The 24,134-nt window shown below is 51.4% G+C and overlaps 1 protein-coding gene across 1 annotated transcript in view; it reads left to right on the forward strand.

Moving 5' to 3' along the window:
* Positions 1-24,134, forward strand: part of LOC119843809 — a 60,590-nt gene that overhangs the window by 26,247 nt on the left and 10,209 nt on the right. The window contains exons 4-6 of the mRNA XM_043498364.1: positions 4,901-4,994; positions 9,218-9,408; positions 9,998-10,195. Coding sequence (XP_043354299.1) covers positions 4,901-4,994; positions 9,218-9,408; positions 9,998-10,195 — 483 coding nt within the window. The remainder of the gene's footprint in view (positions 1-4,900; positions 4,995-9,217; positions 9,409-9,997; positions 10,196-24,134) is intronic.

The raw sequence follows: 24,134 nt of genomic DNA on the forward strand, positions 1-24,134 counted from the left end.
CGTGGTGGAGACAGGCAGCGGTTACGGAGGCCGTTGTGGAGGCAAGCGGTTGTTACGGAGGCCGTTGTGGAGGCAAGCAGCGGTTACGGTGGTCGTGGTGGAGGCATGGAGAGGTTACGGAGAGGGTGGTGGAGGCAGGACGAGGTTACGGATCCTTTAGTGGAGGCACGCTATTGTTGGTAGAGGTGGAGTTTATGGGGGAGAAAATGCAATGGAGGGGTGAGTTTGATAAGGAACAACACAGGTAAGTGTTGAAACTGGTTTTCAAAGCCTCACGGAGATGCAGAGCCCCTCAATGTGCTCTTCTTATTGCCCTGGTGTCTGGTTGCTCAAAATTGGCTGCCAGGCGATCTGCTTCAACCCCCCACCGTGGCGAAAACTTTTCTCCCTTTGTTTCACAGATGTTATGGAGCACACAGCAGGCAGCAATAACAAAGGGGATATTTCTTTCACTGAGGTCTAACCTAGTAAGCAAACAATGCCAGCAACCTTTTAAACGTCCAAAGGCATATTCCACCACCATTCTGCACTTGCTCAGCCTATGGAGGAAACTAGTCCATACTGCTGTGCAGGCTGCCTGTGTATGGCTTCATGAGCCATGGGAGCAAGGGGTAGGCTGGATCATTATTGGCATTTCAACATCATCAATGGTTATTTTGCAGTCTGGAAAGAAAGTCCCTTCTCACAACTTTCTGAACAGATCTGTGTTTCTGAAGATACATGTCATGCATTTTTCCTGACCATCCCAAGCTGATGTCAGTGAAATGGCCCCTGCGATCCACCAGTGCTTGCAACACTATTGAGAAGTACCCCTTTCGGTTTATGTACTCTTTGGCAAGGTGGTCTGGTTCCAAGATAGGGATATGCGTTCTATCGTCCATCACGGAAAAACCATCCACTGTGTCCTGCATATTGCTCAGAGTCAATACCCTTCTTAGCAAAAATCTGTTGATGGCCCTGCAAACTTTGGATCACAACGGTAGATTTACCCACTCCAAATTGATGTCCCACTGACCGGTAGCAGTCTGGCATTGCAAGCTTCCACAGAGCTATCGCCACTAGCTTCTCCACTGTCAGAGAAGTTCTTATTTTAGTATTTCTGCGTTTCAGGGTTGGGGAAAGCTCTTTGCACATTCGAAAGTTCTACAGCCACTGCTCATCATCCCATAGCTGCATAACTATGCTGTCCCACCAGTCAGTGCTGGTTTTCCAGGCCCAGAAGCAGTGCTCCACTGTGTCAAGGTGATGCGTGACTGTTGCCAGCAACTGCGAATTGCTCAGCTCTGTGTCTTCCAGCAGAGCTGTTTGCATGGCATTACACTGTTCTGTGCGGCAGCTCCTGTATTGGCTGTTTAAATACCGCAGGATAAGGCGCAAGATGTTTGTAATGCTCACAACAACAGTGTACAGCTGAGTGGGATCCATGCTTATTGTGCTATCGCAGGGATGGGCAAACATCAGCCAACAGGCTGGATCCGGCCCGCCAGCCATTTTAATCCGGCCCTCGAGCTCCTGCTGGGGAACAGGGTCTGGGGCTTGCACTGCTCCAGCTGGGGAGCAGGGTTTGGGGCCACGCCACGCGTCTCCTGGAAGCAGCAGCATGCCCCCCCACCATCTGATTCCTACGCGTCAGGGCAGCCAGGACCCTCTGCTCTGCACACTACCCCTGCAGCTCCCATTGGCCAGGAACCGCAGCCAATAGGAGCTGCAGGGGCGGTGTCTGCGGACGGGGCAGCATGCCGAGCCGCCTGGCTGTACCTCAGCGTAGGAGCTGGAGAAGGGGCATGTTGCTGCTTCTGGGAGCTGCTTGAGGTAAGCGCCACTCGGAGCCTGCACCCCTGAGCCAATGAACATAGTGTGGACACGCAAGATGGACTTGCTTAAATCGGAGGCTGAATGTCAACTTACGTGAAGTTGACTTAACTTTGTAGTGTAAACATGGCCATAGTCTTGGCTGGGGACAGAGGCGGTGCTTCATGTGAGGTCTGCTGGCCGTTAACACTGATCAGCCAGGATGTTGTTTTTGTTCCTGCTCTTCTGCTGTTAATGTGAAGGAAGCTGCCTTTTTTCAGCAAAAAGGGACTTTTTGCTTTAGACTGGTTTGACTCCATTGGATCCACATTCTGAGCTGCACAGAGGGAGGGACAAATGTTTGCCACCTGTGGGCCCCTAGGTTCTGCAGCTGGCTGGAGACTGCTTCAGTCCCCAGCATAATTTAGTGCCATTTGATGGCTGCTTGATTTTACACCTGGCTACATATGGCTCCAAGGCAGCTGAAAATAGCTTGAAACACAGAGGCACTGCAATCATGCCCAATTTCATTTGGCTACAGCCCTGCACTCTGGGGATGGGTGTAGTGTCGCTGCACTGGCCTCCCAGAGTCTCGCCTCACTAAAGGGGAGTTCCCAGGTAGCCGATAACGCCAGTTTTCTAGTGGCTTGGTGCCAGCAGTGCTGGAGACCAGAATCTGCCCTACCATCTTTGACTGAGGGACGACTCCTAATGTAAACCTGCATGCATGAGATCAGGTCCAGATTCTTGTTTGCTTCCACTGGATCGAATTATTGTATTGTATTGTACATGGCCCACTATTTTGTAAGGAAAGATTTTGTCAGCATGGCTCTGCGGCCACTCCCTAATCCCATTACAAAGCAGTTGCTCGCCAGTCACATGACCCTTTGATTAGCTTTTATAAATAGATTTGCTATTTAAAGAGCAGCAGGTTTAAGCAAGCAAGGCAACCCCCACCCCACCCGCCCGCACTCATACAGGCACACTGCCCACATCAGGAAGGACACAGCAGAGAAGAAATCTGTGGGGTCATGCCTCCTAATATAGGTTAACCTGGCCAACTTCCTGTGTGCGTCATTACATTCTGTTCTCCCAGAATCCACACTGCAGTTTCAGCTGGATATACCTGCAGAACATTTCTTTACCAAAGATGATTTGAAGCATCTGGTGCTGCGCATAATTGGAGGTTGGATATGGGACTAAATGGACCTTGGGTGTGATCCAATCTGGCAGTTCTTGTGGTTTTTATTATTCCTACTGTTGGCATTCATGTAGAGCCTTTCCTTTCTCTAGTACCTTCTTCAATTGCTTATAGATCACAAGGTGATGTATTAATGCTATTGGGGTTTTTATTACATGTGTCCGTTTGGCTGTACAGCACCCTGAAAGGTGCTTTAGAAACATCGTCATTGTTTCGCCTCAGGTGAAATTCACCTCTGTGCAGAGGGGCCATACAGCCTCCATGCACCACAGAAGTCCTACATAAGCCCACAGACATGAGTCATAAGTGGCTTGTACGAAGCCTTGGAACAGAGGTGAATTTCACTCTTCTAGACCAGAGGTTCTCAAACTGTGGGTTGGGACCCCCTTTGAATTGGGTCACCAGGGCTGGCTTAGACTTGCTGGGGCCCAGGGATGAAGCCCAAGCCCCACTACTCAGGGCCAAAGCCAAAGCCTGAGGGCTTCAGCCCTGGGTGGTAGGACTCAAGTTGCAGGCCCCCGGCCTGGGGCTCAAGCCCTTGAGCTTCAGTTTTGGCCCCCCTGCTCGGAGCGGTGGGGCTTGGGCTTTGACTGCCCCACCCAGGGTAGTGGAGCTTGGGCGGGCTCAGGCTTCAGTCCCCCCTCCTGGAGTCATGAAGTATTTTTTGTTGTCAGAAGGGGGTTGCGGTGCAATGATATTTGAGAACCCCTGATCTAGAGCATCACCTACTTAAACAGCTGCTGCATTTCAATGCTGGGATGCTAAGTATATATTTTTTAACACACAAGTACCGGCACATAGGGAATACATGATGGTGAAGTGGAGTAGGAAGGTATCATCAGCATGAATTTGAGATGGCTGATCCATTCCTGGGGAGTGAATCCAAGAGTAAGTAACCCAGGCCATCCCGAGTGAGTACCAATACCACCTTTGTACCACCCTCATCTCTGTACCAATCCTCCACTGCCCTGTATACAGTAATTGCTAATTGCTCATGTTACAGGACAGCCAGCTGAGGATGGTTTATAGAGTATATATTTTGCTACTGGTACTTTTTTGTGCCATTCTCCCTGGAAAGCCAAGAGCTTAGGTCACCAGAAGCCCAATTCATTCCTGCCATAGAGCTGAGGGCTTCCTGCTATCTTTGCCTCTTCCGTATCCTTCGCTGGCCCCCAGCACAGACTAGAGCAGCCTGAAGGCTGTCCTAGCTTGTGACCAAGAGCAGTGACTCAGAGGGGCTCCTGCAGCAGAGGGAATAACTGGAGTGCAGTGTTGGAGTCCTTTGAAAGGTCTATGTTACAGCCCTATGAATGTAGCGATTTCCCTCAAATGGTAGCACGCTGGCCATTGTAGGCTGTGTTTAGCTGTGTCACTGGGGTGGAGAGCCTGGGCTGTTAATGAGATACACATTAGGCCTGACATGACTTTGCAGGCATCCATTACAGAGAAACCAACTCCTTGGAAAGTGTCCTTTGTAGGTGATGCTCTTGTGATTGATCAGCTGCTGATTCAGGAGCTTTGAGAAAGCAGATCACTGTTTTTAGCATATTTGTCCTTCTCTCTTGACACACACACAAAAAGAGAGAGAGGGAGATGATTTAATTCATCTTTATTGGAGTGAGTGTGACACCAGGATTCCTTGATAAACAGCTCCTTTGGTCAAGGTCCTCTGCAACAGCTTCATTGCCATAAAGCATCAATGTACAGAACATGTGGTCCAGAGTAACTGCTGACTGAGGACAATTGTAACCATGTGGATGAGGACAGTACTGTGAAGCATCTCCATCTGCTCTGCCAACACAGCCTACACTCTCTGCAGAGTCCAAACTCGCCCCTTCCTGAGGCTTGGCTTTATGAACAAAGAAATCCCCAAACTATTATAGTGATAAGCTCAAACCTTCCTTGCAGGATTGGCTGCTCCTGGGGTTCCTCCCTCAGGGATGCTCAGCTCGCACCAAATCTTCCCTCCTCAAAGATCCACTCCCACCTCTCTTCTGTCCAGGTAAGGCTCATAAGTCATCTGCCTCCATGAGTCAGGAGAACCCTCTTAGCAGCTTCTGATCTTGCTGGGTATGTGTTAACAGGGTGGGTTGCTTCAGGCAAAACCTGCCCGCCTGTTACAGCATCTTCCATCCAAGGATCTCAAAGCACTATGTGAACTCTAATTAACACTCCCACCGATTATTATTTACTGAGTGCTGATCAGACCATGTGGGGCATTGTAGAGCACATAGAGGAAGACAAAGGAGCTGTGCTGGCCCAGATGGTGCAATACAGACTCATAAGAGGTACCGCCTCAGCCCAGGGCAGTTTGTTCCTTGCTCATTTTATAGTTGGGGTTTTTGTTAAAAGCACCTGTCAAGAGACCTGCATGAAAGAAAGTGCGGCTGTGTGGCAGGGAGGCAGCATGAAAGATGATGAGAGCAGGAGAAGGATATAAAGGGACAGGTTGAGAGGGAGGCTTGTGTGGAACGAAGTGGGATGCAGGAGGAATGGAGCAGAGATGTAGGCAGGAGTGAGCTGTATATATCACTGCCACGTGTTCACTGACAGAGAAACAGGTACAGGGAGGTTAATTGCTTTGGCCGAGGTAATGCTGCCCACCAGTGGCAGAGCTAGGAATACAAACCAGGAGTCCTGGCTCCCAGTCCTCTGCTCTAGTCACTAGATCACACTCATCAGTTTCTATCTGTTCAGATTACTGTGGTGATCTCTGAACAGAAGCTGGAAGACGATGGGAACTGTGGAAAGGGCTTTGTCCCCATCTGTTGTCAAGCTGCCTATAAATGGCATGATTCCCACTAGCTGCTCAGGAACTGTCACAGCAGATAATTTCCTCGGCTGCTGTTGGACATTGTGCTGCTGGGCAGGTCTGTTCTCTACGGCTGTGGGAGGGTCCCTCATTACACCCTCATCAGATGATGTTGAGGATCCTATTGCTTCTCTCTGGGGTCTGTTGTTTTCACCTCCCAAAGGGGTCTTCCATTTCTGGTCCATCCTATGTTCTAAGTTTACTCTTGCTTCAGGGCACAAGTTGACTCCTGCAAGCTGACTCCTACCTCCCTGTGAGCAGCAGTCCAGGCAGGGCACTGATCCACCAAAGCAGCAGCTGTGTTCCTGACCCAGTGCATCTTGCTCAGCATTCAGGGCCCTGATGCACTGTTAAGGGCGTGTGTGAATCAGAAATCGCTCCATAAAAGTCAAGGGAGTGACACGATTCTAAAACCAGTGAGAGAGTGGACATCCCAGCCCCAGGCTGGCAGGGACTAGGAACCCTGCGGAGACCACAGCCACTGGCCACATTACCCAGAGAACTCTGTTCCCATTTTAGCACCTAAAGGAAGGGTCAGATTTTCAGCTCAGCGCCCTGGAACCCCTCCCCCCCAGCTCATGATGAACAGTGGCAAAATCTTGCCCCATTCCCATAGAATAATGGAGAATTACCTCCTGCATGTGGAATAGTGGCAAATTCCCTCCCCCATCCCACTGAGAGCAAATGGGAGCTGAGACCTTCTGAAAATCTGGCTCTAATATCCTGGATGGCATGGTTTCTCCTCATCCCAGTGATTCCCACCCTGCCCCAGCTGGCTCTTGGAGTGACAGTGATGGGTTCTGGAGAGAGGGTTGCTGCTTCTCGGATCAACTGGCAGGAGATCTTCCTGCCGACACCACCCTGCTCCCTGGACCCTGTGCCCATCACCTGATGCAAAGAGACTCTGACTGTAGAGATGCCCCAGCTGGCTCCCCAGATGGAGATTACCTTGATATAGAAGCTGAACTCCTAGCTGAGAGCTGAAGAGGGAAGGCCACAGAAATGGGCTGGGGGTGGAAGAGCCTGTGAAACATTGAGCTGGCTCCTTGTCAAAGCCCTCACAGCTGGGAGCCAGCTCCGTTCTTTATGTGGAGGCAGCCTGGACTTGGCATGGGGCTGGTGTTGCATTGAGAGTGCACTTTCTCTTCTACAGCGAACTTGAGGCCATAAATCTGGCAGTTTGGCTGGCTTTGATGGCTCTGAAAAGGAGCCCTCGTAGGAGGGGCTGGTGCTCTGGGTTCCCAGGAATCCTATTGGCTGCTGGTTTGGTTTAAAGCCACCTCAGGCTTCCTTACCTTATGGGGTCTCTTTCCACTTGGGCATCTGCTCCAAAGGCCCAAGGAGTTTGCTGCTTCTCCATCCCACCCCCGAAGAAACTCATGCCTGGTTAGAGGCAGCTAGTACCCTGCTGCAGTCCCAGAACCACTGCAGCACTGGTGGCTCTGCCAGCAGCCCTCAGCAGGTTTCCATCACCTGCTGTCAGCCAGTGAGCTCATTCCGATCAATACGGCAATTACGTAGCCCACCTTGCATGTGAGCAAGCCGGTGGCTGGTAGCTCACAGCTGCATTGGGGCAAAGGGGAGGCAGGGGCAGGGGTAGGGAGAGTTTTTAATAGAAAATACTGGTGTTATTTTTAATGTTGCTGGAATGTCAGTGATGTTTGGAGTTCCTTCCTGGAGTTCCCCTGGTCTCTCTACCCTGGGGGTTCACATGCGCAGCTTCCTTTCCCTAGATTTGGGGTGACTGGGGCTGCTCACCCAGAAGTCTCCCTCACCTCCCCAGGGCCCCTGCAATGCCTCATGCTGCTCTCCCTCACCCCAACCACCAACAGGGATTGAGGGTGCCAGGTTTAGCTTCTCTCCCGCCTTCAGCAGTCTCCTGCTATCCAGAGCACTTGCTCCATGTTGGGGTTCAGGCTCTCAGAGCTTCTTATTAGCACTGTTGCAGTAGTGCCCAGAGGGATGGGGGATTGGGAATTCAGGAGCACTCTTTCCCCTGGAGTTCAGGGGCCTCAGGACTTCTTACATGGCTCTCTATGGGTTACAAATTCCCAGGATTCCTGGCTTATATTTTGCATACCGAATTTCTTCTGAGCTTCTTGTCATACTCACCAATTTTTTTTTTCTCTCTGCTCTCTTGGATTGCAGAATCCCAGTGCTTCAGGACTCCTGGTGTGATACACTCACTCCTCCTCTCAGTTCCCCACACTGCTACACTACTGCTTCACACAAAAACATCCGGATTTCTGGCTCCAGCAGACAAAACAAGGCCCAGCCCACACCATGTGTTTAAGTGACTAGTGCTGAAATACAAATGGAGTCTATATCATTGCATGTTAAAGAGAGGTTCCACACAGACTAAAGTGCTGTGTAGACAGGGCACAGAGTAATTATAAACAATAGCAGGTAGAAGGCTATATTCTCCGCAGAGCAGAAACTAAACATAATCAATTACAAACATCTGCAAGAGTCATATTACTGGTCAGTCTTAGCCCTGCAATTGCCAAGCATGTCAGAGTTTAGCTTCAGAGCCTGAAAATTGGCTCATTCTGTAGCTTCTCAGGCATGTGCATTCTTACAACTAATAGATCTGAGGAAGTGTTGGGGGTGGTTTTGCTATAAAGAGGGACCCACCTGGCAAATGATAATGGCAGAGCCTTCTTTTTGTTTTGCAGTGGCAGGGGATCTCTTGGAGCCCTACATTCACTGCCTGGCCCTGTCTATGCTAAGCACAGGGTCTCAACGTTTCCCACCATTGCTCCTGCCAGTTGAGCAGTACCAATAGTGTAAGCACCATTAGGAGCCCTAATGTAGATTAGGTGACCAGATAGCAAGTGTGAAAAATCAGAATGCTTTTGTTTCGGGGCGTGGGGGGGAGAGATTATAGTTATGTATATAAGACAAAGCACCTAATATCGGGACGTCTGGTCACCCCAGTGTAGACAGGCCTCCAATACACCACATTGATTAGACCTGCTGCAAGAAGGATTATGTGACAGTGTTAAAATACAGAGGTGGCTACCACCCCATGTATAGCTGGGTTCGCCTTGCTGCCGCCAACCCATTGATAGCAGGGCTTCCCGTGCTGCCGCCAGCCCGTTTATAGCAGGGATCCCTGTGCTGCTGCCAGCCCACTGATAGCTGGGCTTGCCATGCTGAGCTGGTGTTAGCAGCGATGGAAAATGTGCAGATGCTTTCCCAATGTGGGATGTCTCCCTCTCCCTCCCCACTCCGGGAATTGACAACTTCAGCCCTGCTCAGTGATAACCTCCCTGACATGCAGCATGTAGGCCTGAAGGCAAGAGGAGCCTTTCCACCATCTCCTGGCCCTGAGTACCTGCCTGGTGGGATGTGCTTGTGGGATGAGCCTGTTGAAAACCCTTCGATCCTCACTGGGGCTTTGCCGTTGCCAGGACTGAAGATCCTGCGGTGCTGCAATCACTGCGAGATTGTGGGCACGATCAAAGGGGAGAAGAAGTTCAAAGGGGCGCACTGGCACTGCTACCGCTGCCGCAATGGCTTCAACCGGCGGGACGAGGCGGTGAAGCACTACAAGACCCACTTCCGGAACCCCCACACCACCTTCCAGATCCAGATCACACAGGTGAGCGCTGGTGTGTGAGATGGCATGAGGGATGCAGGGAGAGCTCTGAGGATGGAACAGAGGGGTGGGGGTCTGCAGGGGGATAGTTCAGTGGATAGGGCACTAGACTGGGCTCTTTTCCCAGCTCTGCCACTGATTCCCCGCTGGCCTGTGTAAGTCCCTTCCCTTTGCTGTGTCTCTGTTTCCTCCTCAAGGAAAGGGGCTGGTGGCCCTTGCCCCCCCCACTCAGCGCTGACTTGAAACCCCCGCCAGAAGCATATTCTCAGAGCGATCTTGTGGGTAGAATGCAGGAATTGCTGTGCAGGCAGCAGCCTCAGTGAGAATCCAAACCCCTCAGTAGCTATAGGTGTGCAAAAACAAGCCTTGGAAAACAAGCGCTGTCTACACTGTAACATTATCTGCTGCTGCTAAGGGCTGTTAACAGTGGAAGCTATCAAAGATGGTTTAACTACAGGTCTCAGGTTCAAGCCTCTTGTGCAGCTGTGACAGCCACCCCAGCTCCCCCCATCTCCCCCTGACATGTGGCTGCAGGAGGCATGGGCAGCTTTCACCTCTATGAATGTTTGTCACAGCCTCTGCCTCCATGCAGGATGTCAATAGCCGCCAGTATTACCAACACAGTGCCGAAGCCCACCCCAAGGCCTATGGTAGCCTCCATGTGTCCACTGGAGCCAGCATCGATGTGATGGCCATAGGCTCGGTGCTGGCACAGACCGTCCTGGCATCAGGATCTCCTGTCTTCACCATCGACAAGGGGACAAAAAGCCTCTCGGGCAACCCTGCCAAGGTACATTTTATTACGCAGTGGGGACTCTCTCAGACCAAACGGTCACAGGCCAGGCATGGGGCAATAACAGACTGTGCACAAGGCACTGAGACTTGATCAAGCCTGGGAACACAGTCCTGCTACACCTTCTGGTGAAAACAAGGCTGGGGTGGGGGACGGTAGATGGCTTTCATGCTGATCTCCTTATGTGTGTTCGGTGCCATTTCTCCTCCCCCAGCCACACTGCTGAGCACAGAACTTCCTACCATCCGGGTGCAGAGGCAAACAGTGCCTCCCATTGCCTGTGTCTAGTAAGTGTGTGTCTCCTCAAACTTTCTGGCTCTGGTCACCATGGGATCTAGGCACCAAATACAAGCAGTTCTGCCTCAGTGTTGTCCTGGCAGGACAGCTGGCTCTGCTCCGTGGCGAGCAGGGCTCCCCAGCCTGAATGCTGCAGAGGAAGGCGAAAAACCCCAGGGTCTCTTCCAATCTGCCCTGGAGATTCATTTAACAATAGGTATAACACTTATGCAATGGGCAAATCTAGGTTGTTTAATTTCAGCTTTAAAATCTAAGTGGCACCTCGGCAAATTTCCAGAATTGACCCCCTTTCACACAGACACTGTTTCACAATCTCCCCCAGTGGTTCCATACAGATATGCAACAGGTTGGGGAAAAGGTTGGATTCCTTCTGGGACACCACAGGTCAGAGCTCTGGAGTTGGAGGAGCAGATGTCCAGCAAAACTCTCTGGGTGCAGCTTGAGAATGACTGAAGCCATCGCAGCATGAATCCACATCTCCCTGCCATGTGTTTGAGGATGGACAGAAGGACTCCATTGTCAGCTGTATCAAACACTTGAGAGAGGCCCAGCAATGTCAATATGGGTGTACTGCCCCATCCATGGTCGAGAGACGTTACTATCCTGAATGGTTCAGGATATTGGCAGTGTCTAGATGCAGGTGCAGATGACCTGTGGTGTGCTTTTCAGTTAGCTTGCTCAGGAATGGGAGGGGAGTTCTTAGAGTTGGAAGAGACCTCAGGAGGTCATCTAGTCCAACCCCTGCTCAAAGCAGGACCAATCTCCAATTTTCACCCCAGATTCCTAAATGGCCCCCTCAAGGACTGAGCTCACAACCCTGGGTTTAGCAGGCCAATGCTCAAATCACTGAGCTATCCCTCCCCCAGGATACCAGGCTATCATTGGAGAAGGTGGTTTTGCTGCGTGCTGGTTTCTCAAGTGTTGCTGACTTATGGGCCACTTTGGGATGCGTGGTAGATTTCCCTCCTCAAGGGACGTGTTGACGTCTCCTTTGTAGGGATCACAATACTCTTGGTCTTTCATTAGCCAAGCAGGGCCAAGGTCAGAGTTGCGGCTCAATTTCCAGCGGTGCTTCTAGGACTTCCTGACTCTGATATCTTGTACTAGTCCCAGCTGGACAATTGTCTATGTTACAACCACTGTCACCTCATTTGGCAGAATTGCCTATTGTTCAGGTGTGACCCAGGACTGGAATAGCAAGGGTACTGCAGGTGAGGATCGAGGTGCACTGGCAGAACTTTGAGGCGTAGTCTTGCATACCTATTATCTGCATTATACCTGGCTTTAGCTAGAGCCTTTAATCCTCTCGATTTCTTGGGTACTAAAGCTCCGCAAACTCATCCACATTAACAGGCACATGACTTTTGAGGCCACATTGTAACCAGTCTCCCATATACAAAGGCTCCACGGGGTGCCTCTGGGGCATTCAGTATCTGTGTTCCTGCACTCTTCACCAAGTGTCCCACAATCTTGAGCTGCAGAAGCTACCCCCCTGCTGGCGTAAGTGAAGCCAGTCTCAAATCCTCAGCTGCTTCACACAGCCTTGGCAATGCATTGCCCTAACAGGAAGTAAAGCTCTGGCAGCTCCTCCCAGCACTGGCAGCTCCTTCTCTGTGGGACTGAGTCTGCTCATGGTGTAATTCATTGCTATACCAACAGAGAAAGAACGGTCTGACATCACAATGCCCTGTCTGTCAAGGGAACTCGGGGACTTAAGCTCCCTGCAGCAGGATAGAGAGGTTATAAACCAGGTGTATGAGCCACATACTCACAGACTCATAGGTATTACGGTCAGAAAGGACCATTATGATCATCTAGTCTGACTTCCTGCACAATGCAGGCCGCCGAATCTCACCCACACACTCCTGCAATAAACCTCTCACCTATGTCTGAGCTATTGAAGTCCTCAAATCATGGTTTAAAGACTTCAAGGTGCAGAGAATCCTCCAGCAAGTGACCTGTGCCCCACACTGCAGAGGAAGTCACAGATCGGAATGCATCCAATGCAATGAGCTGTAGCTCACGAAAGCTTATGCTCAAATAAATTTGTTAGTCTCTAAGGTGCCACAAGTACTCCTTTTCTTTTTGCGAATACAGACTAACATGGCTGCTACTCTGAAACCTCTAAGGAGTGTTAGCTTTCTAATTTAATACTAGGTTCTTTTCAGGCCAGCTTTTAACTTAAACAGTATTTCTCAAATCAGGACACTTGGTTACTTTTAACTAATCAACAAGTTATTATTTCACCCCAAACCCCAATGTACAATCAACTGTTTACCGACCAAGTGTAGACACAGTGATGTTGTAGATACCTACTGCACAGACACCAATACAATCTTGCCAGCAGTTGTCAAACCCTAGGGTTGAGGCTCAGCAGGTGCACCAACGAACATGCAAATCGCCAAGATTTCTTATTACAGGTACTGATGAACATTTTTTTGTACCTAACACATTTATCACCCTGCTGGTATTTCTCCAAAGAATAATGATATGCTTGTCGTTAAGACACTTTTAAGAGTATAGTCCGTGCTATGGGAGCACATTGGTCCAAAAGAAACAAATTTAGACTATCAAAAGCAATTGCTTGAAGTTATGGTTCAAATCTCTCTTAGGCCAATTTGTTTGGACCTATAAATGAGGGAATGCAGATAGTTAAAATAAAACTTATGGTTACCTGGTGCCTCACTAGAGAGTGTAGACTTAAACAAGATAACCTACAATTATTTATGTTACAGAACAGAAGGGGAAATACAGTCTTTGAAATGAAATCTCACCACTTCTTATCTTCTTAACCCTAGTATGGGGGAGAGTCTTTTCCACGCAGCTGGCCCAGGTGTCCGTCGCATTGGGGATCCTGCAGCTTCTGTGGGTTCAGCCAACTTTGGGGTCCCACATGGTGACCTCAGTTTTCTATATCCTGATTTCAGGGCTTGGTGGAATGGGCAGCCCTCTGATTTCCATTGGCCATTTGCCATATTGTTCTCAGCTTTCAGCTTTGAGTTTTTTTCTCTGCTGCTTCTGTTGATATCCAGTAGAGAGCGAGAGTGTATAAGAAATTTCTTTGATGCTTCGTTTAGTCCGAGGTTTGCTCATTTCATGGATTGTATTTCATAATTTGTCCCAAGTATTGATTTAGTATCCCCCCCTTTTAAGCAATTTATTTTAATATTCCAAAGTTTTACCCTGGTTAAGTGAATATGTCTTTCAATAATTCTTATGACTGCTAGGGTGCAATCATTTACCAGGAAAACAAAATATCTTAGAGTCTTCTAAATCTCGTGGACATGATCCATACATTCTCTGGTTATATCTAATACCCTTCATTTCATGCCTTTCAAAGCTTATCATATACATTAGGAACAAGAGAGATTATTTACATATGTAAGCAGGGGATAGATCCCACTACTGTGGGGAACTTTCCTGGCTTATACACTACCCTGGTGGAATGGGCTAGCAAAAGGATCCGAGTCCTTGCTCCCACTTCCTTTACGCAGAGGCCTTCCTGACATTGAGGGCTCCCCTTCCACTCTTCTGTGTGACAGAGCCCTTGTAACCCCAACAAGGCTGGGCCCAGGATTCCCTTTGGGGCTTGACCTCAACATTGTCGTGGTCACTTAGGACAGGGGTTAGGGTGTCCCCACTCCAGGGTGGTCTTTCCACTCTGGATGCTTCCCTGACCCACTGATCATTGCATAAAGTTCAAGCAAATACAATTTATGAAACAGCAACCGATTTAAAAAATAAGGAAAAAATGGGAAAGGTTAAAGGAAAACATCACCCTGCTCTGTGGCACGGGGACGTCACAATCAGCATCTCTGCAATGTCAGGGCAGTTCACAGTCTGTTTCTCACACGTCCCAGGCCTCCCTTCCAGGCCCTGGCTGTGCTGCAGGGATGCTCTGGGTTGGACACTTGCTCTGGTGGTGGCCACATGCCCTCAGGCTCAAGGTGGCAAGATCCTTCTTCCCAGTGTCGGCCCCCACTTTGGGGTTATGATCCCCCTCCAAGTCTGGCCTGCAGGGCCTTTTAGTTGGGGTGTCTCCCTGCGCTGGGCCCGCTGCCCAGGGTTCCCCTCGCTCTCCCCAGCTGCTCACCACACCTGGCTCCAGCCCCAGCACTGATGCTGCTCTGCCTCCAGCCCCCTGGGCTGCTTCTCTGGCCCCTTTGGCTCTGGTTGCTGCAACTCTGCTCTCAGAACTGACCTGCTCCCTGGGCTGCTTCTCTGGTTCTCTCTGGCTGGTATGGCTCTGCTCCCCAGCTCTGCTCAGGCCCCTGCTCCCTTATCTCGGCCCCACTCTGGCCCCAGTTCCAGCTCACACAGAGGATGGGACCCCCTGGCCTCCTGACTCCCTCATTAGCCTGCCTGCCCTGTCAATCAGGCTGACTTGGAACACTGACCTCTCTCCATTGCCCTGGGACTGTCAGTCCCCAGGGTCCTGATTTCCAATCGACCCTGCCCCTTTCTTTTGGCACCAGGAGCTAGCAACCAAAAACCCCACTGAGTTTTAGTAAGGGGCCAACAGTCCTCTTACACATAGAGAGATGTATACCTCGTTCATAGGCAAACAAATGTACAAATTTATAAGTTGGGGTGAATATCTATGTATATATATATATATATATCTATATATCTATATATCTATCAGGAAGTTTGACCTATGGGATTTTCAGGTTTTTGGGTCACCAGCCAAGCTATTTTTAACTGGTTTAAAACTTACATTTTGTTTTTCTCTCCTGTGATTCTTAATTAACATATAGGAGACAATAGCCTTAGGGTACTCTGCATAGGAAAAGAGCTCAGTTACTCTTGTTTGTCACCTGGCAGGGGCTCTCCTTAGCTAAACTGAGAGAAGGGAATCTTCTCCATAAATAAATTGTGGGAGTCTTTGATTTGAGACCTAACCATAGTTGAAAAATTTCTTATCAAGCAGCAGTGCTTTCCCTTTTTGGGAATTACTATAGCTTAATTAATGCTCCCCAGGGCCAGACATGGTTGGTACATGAATCCCTCTCCCCTCCCCCATTTGGGGAGGCTTGCCCCCAGACCTGTCACTTCCACCCGAGGCCCTGCCCCTACCTGCCCCTCTCCTCCACAGGAGCCCCAAGTCCTGGTCCACTGGCTGGCCTGAGTCCCAGCCAACTGGCTGCCCCAGGCCACCAGCCGCCCTGCCCGCTCCACCCCAAGCACCAGGCCACCATTTGGCCCGAGCACTGGTCTGCCTGCCCCAGCCACCCCAAGTCCCAGGACGCTGGCCAACCCATCCCAGTGGCCCTGGCTGGTCCACCCCAGCCGCTCTGAGTCCCAGGCCAGTGGCCGGCCCTCCCCAGCCAGCCCAAGCCCACCTGTCTCCGCCCCGACCAGCCTGAGCCCCAGCCCACCGCCCCAGCCACCCCAAGTCCCTAGCTCCTGCTGGCTTTGAGGGAGAGGCTGAGTGAGGGCAGGAAGAGGAGCAGTGTGGGTGGGGCCATGGCCTGGCTGTTTGGGGAGGCTTAGCCTCTCCTGGTCTACTATATCTGCCACCCATGTCCCCAGACAAGATGTCTCACCTGTTGGGATGGGCCTATTGACTGTCATTGCCTTTAGCTCCAAAAGGAAACAGAGTGATTGCCACCTGATAGTTAAAAGGGCAGACAAAAAGTTGTCAACAGCATATTTTCAAGGCATATTTTAACATCTGTACATCTTACAATGGCATGGATAAGGTGCCAGCCCCACCTAGGCAACACCCAGCTTCTACATGACCTTCCTATCAGACACAAAGCCAAACCTAGCTGAAGTGTCTCAAACTGAATCCTGAAAGACCAAGATGCTGCTGGTGGGGAGAGGAAGGATTTCAGAGAACTTACCATGTTTCTATCACCACCCTCCCTTGAGGCCAACTGCCCTCTGCTTGTCTACACAGTCAGTGGCTACCTGGATACCCAAACAGACACATATAATTAAAGTGCTCTTCCAGCTATGGTTGGCAGATGATCATTCCCCTCTCCTGTCAGGTTCAGACATAGCAACGGCGAGGCTCCCAGTCCCAAGTTTGATTACTGGAATTCTCTATTCCTAGGTATGGAGGGGACAACTTTTAAAAAGCTGCAGTTGTTCCAGAATAAGCAGCACAGACCTCAGAGAGCTCAGCGGGATGCTGCTCCCTGCTCTGCACTGGCTCCCGTTTACATTCAAGATCTTGGTCGACCCCTTCAAAGCCTGTCATGGGATTGGCCTGAGTTACCTGGGAACTCACCTCACTTTGTGAGATCATGGCTTCCCACAACAGCTGCTGAAACAGCAGGGACTGTCAGTATCAAGAGCAAGATCAGTTAATACAGGAAGCTGGGCCATGAATTTGGAACTCATTGCCAGCCGAGATCAGAATGGGCAAGATTCTCGGAGCCTTCAGAACACAAGACAAAACCAACTTTAGAGCTATCTTTGTGCATATGAGCAATGTCGAGTTCCTGCTGGCTGCAAGGATGAGAGGGAGCAATTTATCTATCTCCCTGGAGTGCATAATTTCTTCATAGATTCCAAGCTAGAAGGGACCATTGTGATCATCTAGTCTGACCTTCTGTATCACGCAGGCCACAGAACCTCCCAAACATAATTCCCCAAGCAGATTGTTTAGAAAAACATCTAATCTTGATTTAAAAATGGTCAGTGATGGAGAATCCACCAGGATCATTGGTAAATTGTTCCAGTGGCTAATTATTCTCATTGTTAAACAGTTACACCTTATTTCCAATCTGAATTTGTCTAGCTTCAACTTCTAGCCACTGGATCACATTAGACCTTTCTCAGTAAGAGCCCATTATAAAATATTTGTTCCCCATGTAGGTACTTATAGACTGTGACCAAGTCATCCCTTAACTTTCTCCTTATTAAACTAAATAGATGGAGATCTTTGCATCTATCTCTATAAGGCAGGTTTTCTAATCCTTTAATCATTCTTGTAGCTCTTCTTGGAACCCTCTCCAGTTTATCAGCCTCCTTCTTGAACATCCTCTTTAAGCCAGTACACCTTGTGCTGAGTCCCCAGAGTGCATATTCTGTCCCTAGCACACTACCAGGGCAGCATCTCACTCTGTCTTCTCTTTTCAAAGGACAGCAGTTTCAACAGCAGGATCATGCTGGGAGTGGAGCAGATGGCGGGGCTCAGCACCTCCTCCTCATCCTTCCCACCATCAGACCCTGGTGCTGATGGATCCTGATGGAGACAGTGGCAACATCATCTTTGAAGAAGGAGACAATTCTGTGGCAGTGCAGGTAAGAAGGGAGCTGGAATTATAGCAGGACAGTCAGAGGAAGGATGGCCCAGTGGTTAGGGTACTAGGCTGGGCCTTGGGAGACCTGGATTCACATCTCTGCTCCATCACAGACACCATGTGTGACCTAGGGAAAATCACATAGTCTCTCTGCCTTGATTCCCTATCTGTAAAAATGGACCTGAGCAGGGTTGTGAGATAAGGATTGTTTGGTGATCAGATACGAAGTCACAGTGCCATATAAGTACCACCGCAACGCAGTCAGAGCCTGCCTGGATACACATTTCATGCCTTGTACATGAGGAGCTTGGAAATACAGGGCAGTAGTTTTAGTCAAAGGGTGAGGCAAGCATGCATAGGACAGTGTTTATTGCTATGAACTGTGTAATGCGTTGGCTCTTATCCCCCCTCAGGCTCAGCGGGAGGCCACTCTGTCTCACTATGTCACAGTGGTCGAAGTTAACTAGCAAGGGAACTAGCAAAGCACCAGTCTGTAGCCCTGTCCCCTTGGCAGGGCCTAGCAATAATCAGGAGTCTCGGGGCCCGAGCCCTCTGGGCAAGGCAGGGCAATCAGAAGTCTAGGGGCTCTGGCCCTTGGGGCAGGGCTTGACTGCTACTTGATAAGAAATTTTCCAACTATGGTTAGATTCTCAACTCAAAGACTCCCATAATTTATACACCTAGTGGTGACGGGTGGTGCTGAGTGGATGGGGTCCGAGCCCTTGGGTGCCCCCACTCTAAGGTGGAGCGGCAGCCTCCCCTCCCAGTTGGGGGCTCTACTGCTGATGCCATCATGCCCATGCCCTGGTTGCGGGTGCTGTGCTCATTGCAGTGCCCGGACCTGGGCATCATTGAGGGCCCCCCTCCCATATCCTCAGCCCCTGACTCCGATCGAGAGATGCCGCACCCCTGTAGCTTAGCTGCTGGGGATCCTTACCCCGCTTCTGCCCCAGCTCCTGATCCCATTGCTGGTCCCAGCCCTGCTTCTGCCTCTGACACGTTGCCCGCCTTCTTCCCCTCTACCTCCCATACTGCTGCCACCCGGGGGTTGTCCTCGTTTCCCCTTTGTTCGGACCGACCCTCAGGGGGTGGTTTTTTGTGTCTCCCTTCCCCGACCCTTTAGGGGCTGCTCTCTTCCCTCCACCTCATCTCTCCCTTGCCAGGGATGGGGACGGGTTGCATGGCCCACCGTACAGGTGCCGTGGCCAGGGATCTGCCCCCTGTTTGCCCATCTCTGTGGGCCATGGGGTCATCACAGGGGCCCAGCCAGAGGATGATCACAGGTCCGTGACCCCGTCCCTTGCTACACTGTGGGATGAGCCGTGCCGCTTCCTGGTGGAAACCCTTGGTTTCAAGGGTAAGGTGCAGCTCACTCTCCAGGGCTGTGGGGACTTCCATCTCGTCCTCTAGACCATGAAGGCCATTTTGGAGGAGGGGAGGGGACCGAGAGGCAGACATCATGGCCCTACCAGCAGGCCCGCAACTTCTGTGACTCCCTGCTGGCTTTTGGGGTCATTCACGGATTGTTGCGAGGCCTGCTGACACCCCTGCCTGCAAGGATCCTCCCCAGCCCTCACTATGAAACCAACCATCTTTGCCACCTTAAACACCCAGGGCTGTAGGGTGGGTCTCCACAGGTGCCAGGTGCTCTCCTTTCTTTGGGAGGGAGGATACTCTGTGATTTTCCTGTAGGAGACCCACACGGATCCAGCCGCCGAGGCTAGTTGGTGCCTGGAGTTGGGGGATGGGGTGTACTTTAGCTCCTCAGCACTCATTTGCTGGGGTGGCCACCCTGTTCTCCCTGACCTACGGCCTGAGGTGCTGAAGGTCACCAAGGTCATGCCTGGTTGCCTGCTGCACCTCTGGATCTGTATGGAGGGGCTGACGTTGAACTTGGTCAACGTCTACGCCCCAAACTCAGGCCCAGTGCGGGTGCGTTTCTATTGGCAGGCGTCTGCCTTCCTCGACACCTTGGATCCTCGTGAGTGCCTGGTTCTGGTCGGGGATTTTAATACCACCCTTGAGGACCGGGCTTGCTCTGGGCTCGGGAGCAGCCAGGCCGCCGCAGGCATCCTAAGGGAGATCGTCGACCATCACTCCCTGGTGGATGTCTGGTGCGACCACTACCCAGCTAACAATATCACCCTTACCTATGGAGGTCAATGGGTCATGCCGCTCCCGGCTGGACCGCATTTATCTATCATGTTTCCATCTAGCACAGGCTCACTCCTCCAGAGTTCGGCCCGATCTGTTCTTGGATCACCATTTGGTGTCCCTGATGGCCTCTCTTACTCCAGAGAGGCTGGGGCTGGCCTATTGGCATTTCAACAATAGTTTTCTGGAGGATGTGGGCTTCGTGGTGTCCTTCTGGGAGTTTTGGCTGGCCTAGCGGGGACAGCGGTGCGCCTTTCTTTCGGTCCGCAGTGGTGATATGTGGGGAAGGTGCGCGCCCAGCTCTTCTGCTACGACTACACCCGGGGCACCAGCTGGCCGAGAGATGCAGTTAGAGCAGTTGGAGCGGGAGGTCTTGGAGCTGGAGAGGTGTCTGGCCACCGCCCTGGGGATGCATCCCTCTGCGAAGCGTGCCGGGAGAAACGGGAAGAGCTCTGGGCCCTGGAGGACCATTGGACCCGGGGCGCGTTCGTTCAATCACACATCCGTCTCCTTCAGGAGATGGATCGCAGCTCCCGCTTCTTCTATGCCCTGGAGAAAAAGAGGGAGATTAAAAAGCAGGTCACCTGCCTTTTGGCAGAGGATGGCACCCCCACTCACAGACCCGAGGAGATGCATGGAAGGGCCAGGGCCTTCTACGCTAACCTCTTCTCCAGGATCCGACCAATACCAACACTTGTAGGGTGCTCTGGAACAAACTTCCAATGGTCAGCGTGGCGACCGGGGCCGGCTGGAGTTACCTCTCACTCTGGCCGAGTTCTTGGAAGCCCTCTGTCTCATGCCCACCAATAAATCTCCGGGCCTGGACAGGCTGACCATGGAGTTCTACCGTGTGCTCTGGGATGTCCTCAGCCCAGACCTTGTCACCATCTGGGCCGAGTCCTTGGGGAGTGTGGTCCTCCCTCTGTCGTGCAGGCGAGCTGTGCTCACCTTCCTACCCAAGAAGGGGACCACCGTGACCTTTGGAACTGGTGTCCCGTCTCGTTTCTCAGCACAGACTACAAAGTTGTAGTGAAGGCCATCTCGCTGCAGCTGGGGTCCATGCTGGTGGATGTGGTCCATCCTGACCAGACCTACGCCGTCCTGGGCCATACCATCTTCGATAATTTGTACTTGGTCTGGGACCTCTTGGAGCTTGTGTATAGGGATGGTCTGTCATTCACCCTCCTGTCCCTGGACCAGGAGAAGGTGTTCAACAGGATGGACCACGGGTATCTTCTGGGCACTCTAAGGGCATTCGGCTTCAGGCCCCCATTCGTGGGTTTTCTCCAGGTGCTGTATGCCTCTGCGGAGTGCTTGGTCAAGCTCAACTGGACCCTGACCAAGCCGGTCAGCTTCGGCTGAGGGTTATGTCAGGGGTGTCTGTAGTCAGGCCAGCTATATTCTCTGGAAATCAAGCCCTTCCTCTGTCTCCTCCTCTGGAGGTTGATGGGGTTGGTGCTTTGAGAGCCAGAGTTGCGGCTGGTCCTGTCGGCATATGCCAATGATGTGCTTCCTGTGGTCCAGGACCCAGGCAACCTGATGCGGGTGCAGGCCTGCCAGACCATCTACTTCACCCGCACTTCAAGCCATGTGGTGAAGTGCGGGTCACTGCTGTATCTCAGCGTTTACCTTTCTGCCACGCATCCTTCTTTGCCAGAGAACTGCGGGATTTGGTGGCCAGGGTGAGGTGAGTGGCTGTGGAGATGGACAGGACTACTCTGGTGCCTCTCCCTGTGTGGGAGGGTGCTGGTGCTGAACCAACTAGACCTGTCCATGCTCTGGCACTGGCTCAACACCCTGAACCCGGCCCTGGGGATCCTGGCCTGGCTCCAGAGTGTAGCGCTGGAGTTCGTTCTGACTGGGGCTGCACTGGGTCTTTGCAGGGTTCTGAGTCTCCCCTGAAGGAGGGAGGACAGGGCCTGGTCTGCCTCCACAGCCAGGTCCATGTCTTCTGCCTCCAGGCCCTGCAGAGGCTCCTTCACAGTGCAGGTAGTTTGGTGAGGAGCACACTGGTGCACGCGCCTTCCGCCGCCGCCTCCGAGGGCTCCGATACGACCGGCAGCTCTTTTTTCTCCACCCAAGGGGTCTTCTGCGAGACCTCTCCGAGCTGCCAACCTTGTACCAGGACGTCCTCCAGACCTGGAAGCTGTTCTCGGCAACCAGGTCTGTTGTGGCCACCGAGGGGGCAGACCTGCTTGGGAGCCCTGCTGCACAATCCAACCTATGTGTGCAGGTGGCAGAGTCCCCCTCTGTGCGACGGAGGCTGGTCCTGGCAGAAACCATCAGAATCTGAGACCTCCTGGACTAAGACGGGGGGACTGGGTGGATTCCCGACTGCTCAGTCGGCGCATGAGGCTCTCCACCCTTCAGACCCCACTGCACATACACGAGGATGTGGGGGATGCCTTGTTGCTCACCTCTTGGGTTTTCCTTGAGCAGGTCCTGCGAGAGGGTGCTCCCCTCACCCCCAACCCTCTGGATATTTTCATCAGGCCCCTGTCCCGTGAGACCCCACCCCAAGTCCCCTCCCTTCCATAACCCAAGCTGGCTGCATACCCTGCAGCCAGTTCGCTTCTGAACCATGCCACTGGACCAACTTTACATGCTTGTACTCCACGTGTTTCACTTCCTCACCCTTGTGTCCCGCCCTGATACCAAGTGGCAGGACTATCTACCACCTGTAGGGGGTGAGGAACCCCAGTATGTCAGCCTCTATTCCATCCTAGTCCCACAGCCCCCTGGGGATATCGGTTGAAGTCTTGAGGATGGGCATGTACCTGGCACGGTTCACCCCTGTCAAAGCTGATTCCCCTCTTTAGCATTCCGAGTGCGGAAGGTGGGGGCCCGCAAAGATTCTAACAATTAATACAGGCCACTCCAGTATTGATGTAAACTCCTACAACTTTTTTTTCCTGAGTGAAATCAGGAAGGCCAAATCACACTTGGAGGTGCAGCTAGCAAGGGATGTTAAGAGTAACTAGAAGGGTTTCTTCAGGTATGTTAGCAACAAGAAGAAAGTCAAGGAAAGTGTGGGCCCCTTATTGAATGAGGGAGGCAACCTAGTGACAGAGGATGTGGAAAAAGCCAATGTACTCAATGCTTTTTTTGCCTCTGTCTTCATGAACAAGGTCAGCTCCCAGACTACTGCACTGAGCAGCACAGCATGGGGAGAAGGTGACCAGCCCTCTGTGGAGAAAGAAGTGGTTCAGGTTCTATTTAGAAAAGCTGGACGAGCACAAGTCCATGGGGCTGGATGCACTGCATCCGAGGATGCAAAAGCAGTTGGCGGATGTGATTGCAGAGCCATTGGCCATTACCTTTGAAAACCCATGGCAATCGGGGGAGGTCCCGGATGACTGGAAAAAGGCTAATGTAGTGCCCATCTTTAAAAAAGGGAAGGAGGAAGATCCGGGGAACTACAGGCCAAAAATCGTGGAGCAGGTCTTGAAGGAATCAATTCTGAAGCCCTTAGAGGAGAGGAAAGTGATCAGGAATAGTCAGCATGGATTCACCAAGGGCAAGTCATGCCTGACTAATCTAATTGCCTTCTATGATGAGATAACTGGTTCTGTGCATGAGGGGAAAGCAGTGGATGTGTTATTCCTTGACTTTAGCAAAGCTTTTGATACGTCTCCCACAGTATTCTTGCCAGCAAGTTAAAGAAGTGTGGGCTGGATGAAGGGACTATAAGGTGGACAGAAAGCTGGCTAGATTGTCAGGCTCAATGGATAGTGATCAATGGCTCCATGTCTAGTTGGCAGCCGGTATCAAGCAGAGTGCCCCAAGGTCGGTCCTGGAGCTGCTTTTGTTCAATATCTTCATTAATGATCCAGAGGATGGCGTGGACTGCACCCTCAGCAAGTTTGCAGATGACACTAAACTGTGAGGAGAGGTAGATACACTGGAGGGTAGGGATAGGATACAGAGGGACCTAGACAAATTAGAGGATTGAGCCAAAAGAAATCGGATGAGGTTCAACAAGGACAAGTGCAGAGTCCTGCACTTAGGACGGAAGAATCCCATGCACTGCTACACACTAGGGACCGAGTGGCTAGGCAGCAGTTGTGCAGAAAAGGACCTAGAGATTACAGTGGACGAGAAGCTGGATATGAGTCAACAGTGTGCCCTTGTTGCCAAGGAGGCTAACGGCATTTTGGACTGTATAAGTAGGGGCATTGCCAGCAGATCGAGGGACATGATCAGTCCCCTCTATTCGGCCTTGGTGAGGCCTC

Source organism: Dermochelys coriacea, chromosome 15, assembly GCF_009764565.3.
Source record: "Dermochelys coriacea isolate rDerCor1 chromosome 15, rDerCor1.pri.v4, whole genome shotgun sequence".
In the NCBI taxonomy this organism is placed as follows: domain Eukaryota; kingdom Metazoa; phylum Chordata; order Testudines; family Dermochelyidae; genus Dermochelys; species Dermochelys coriacea.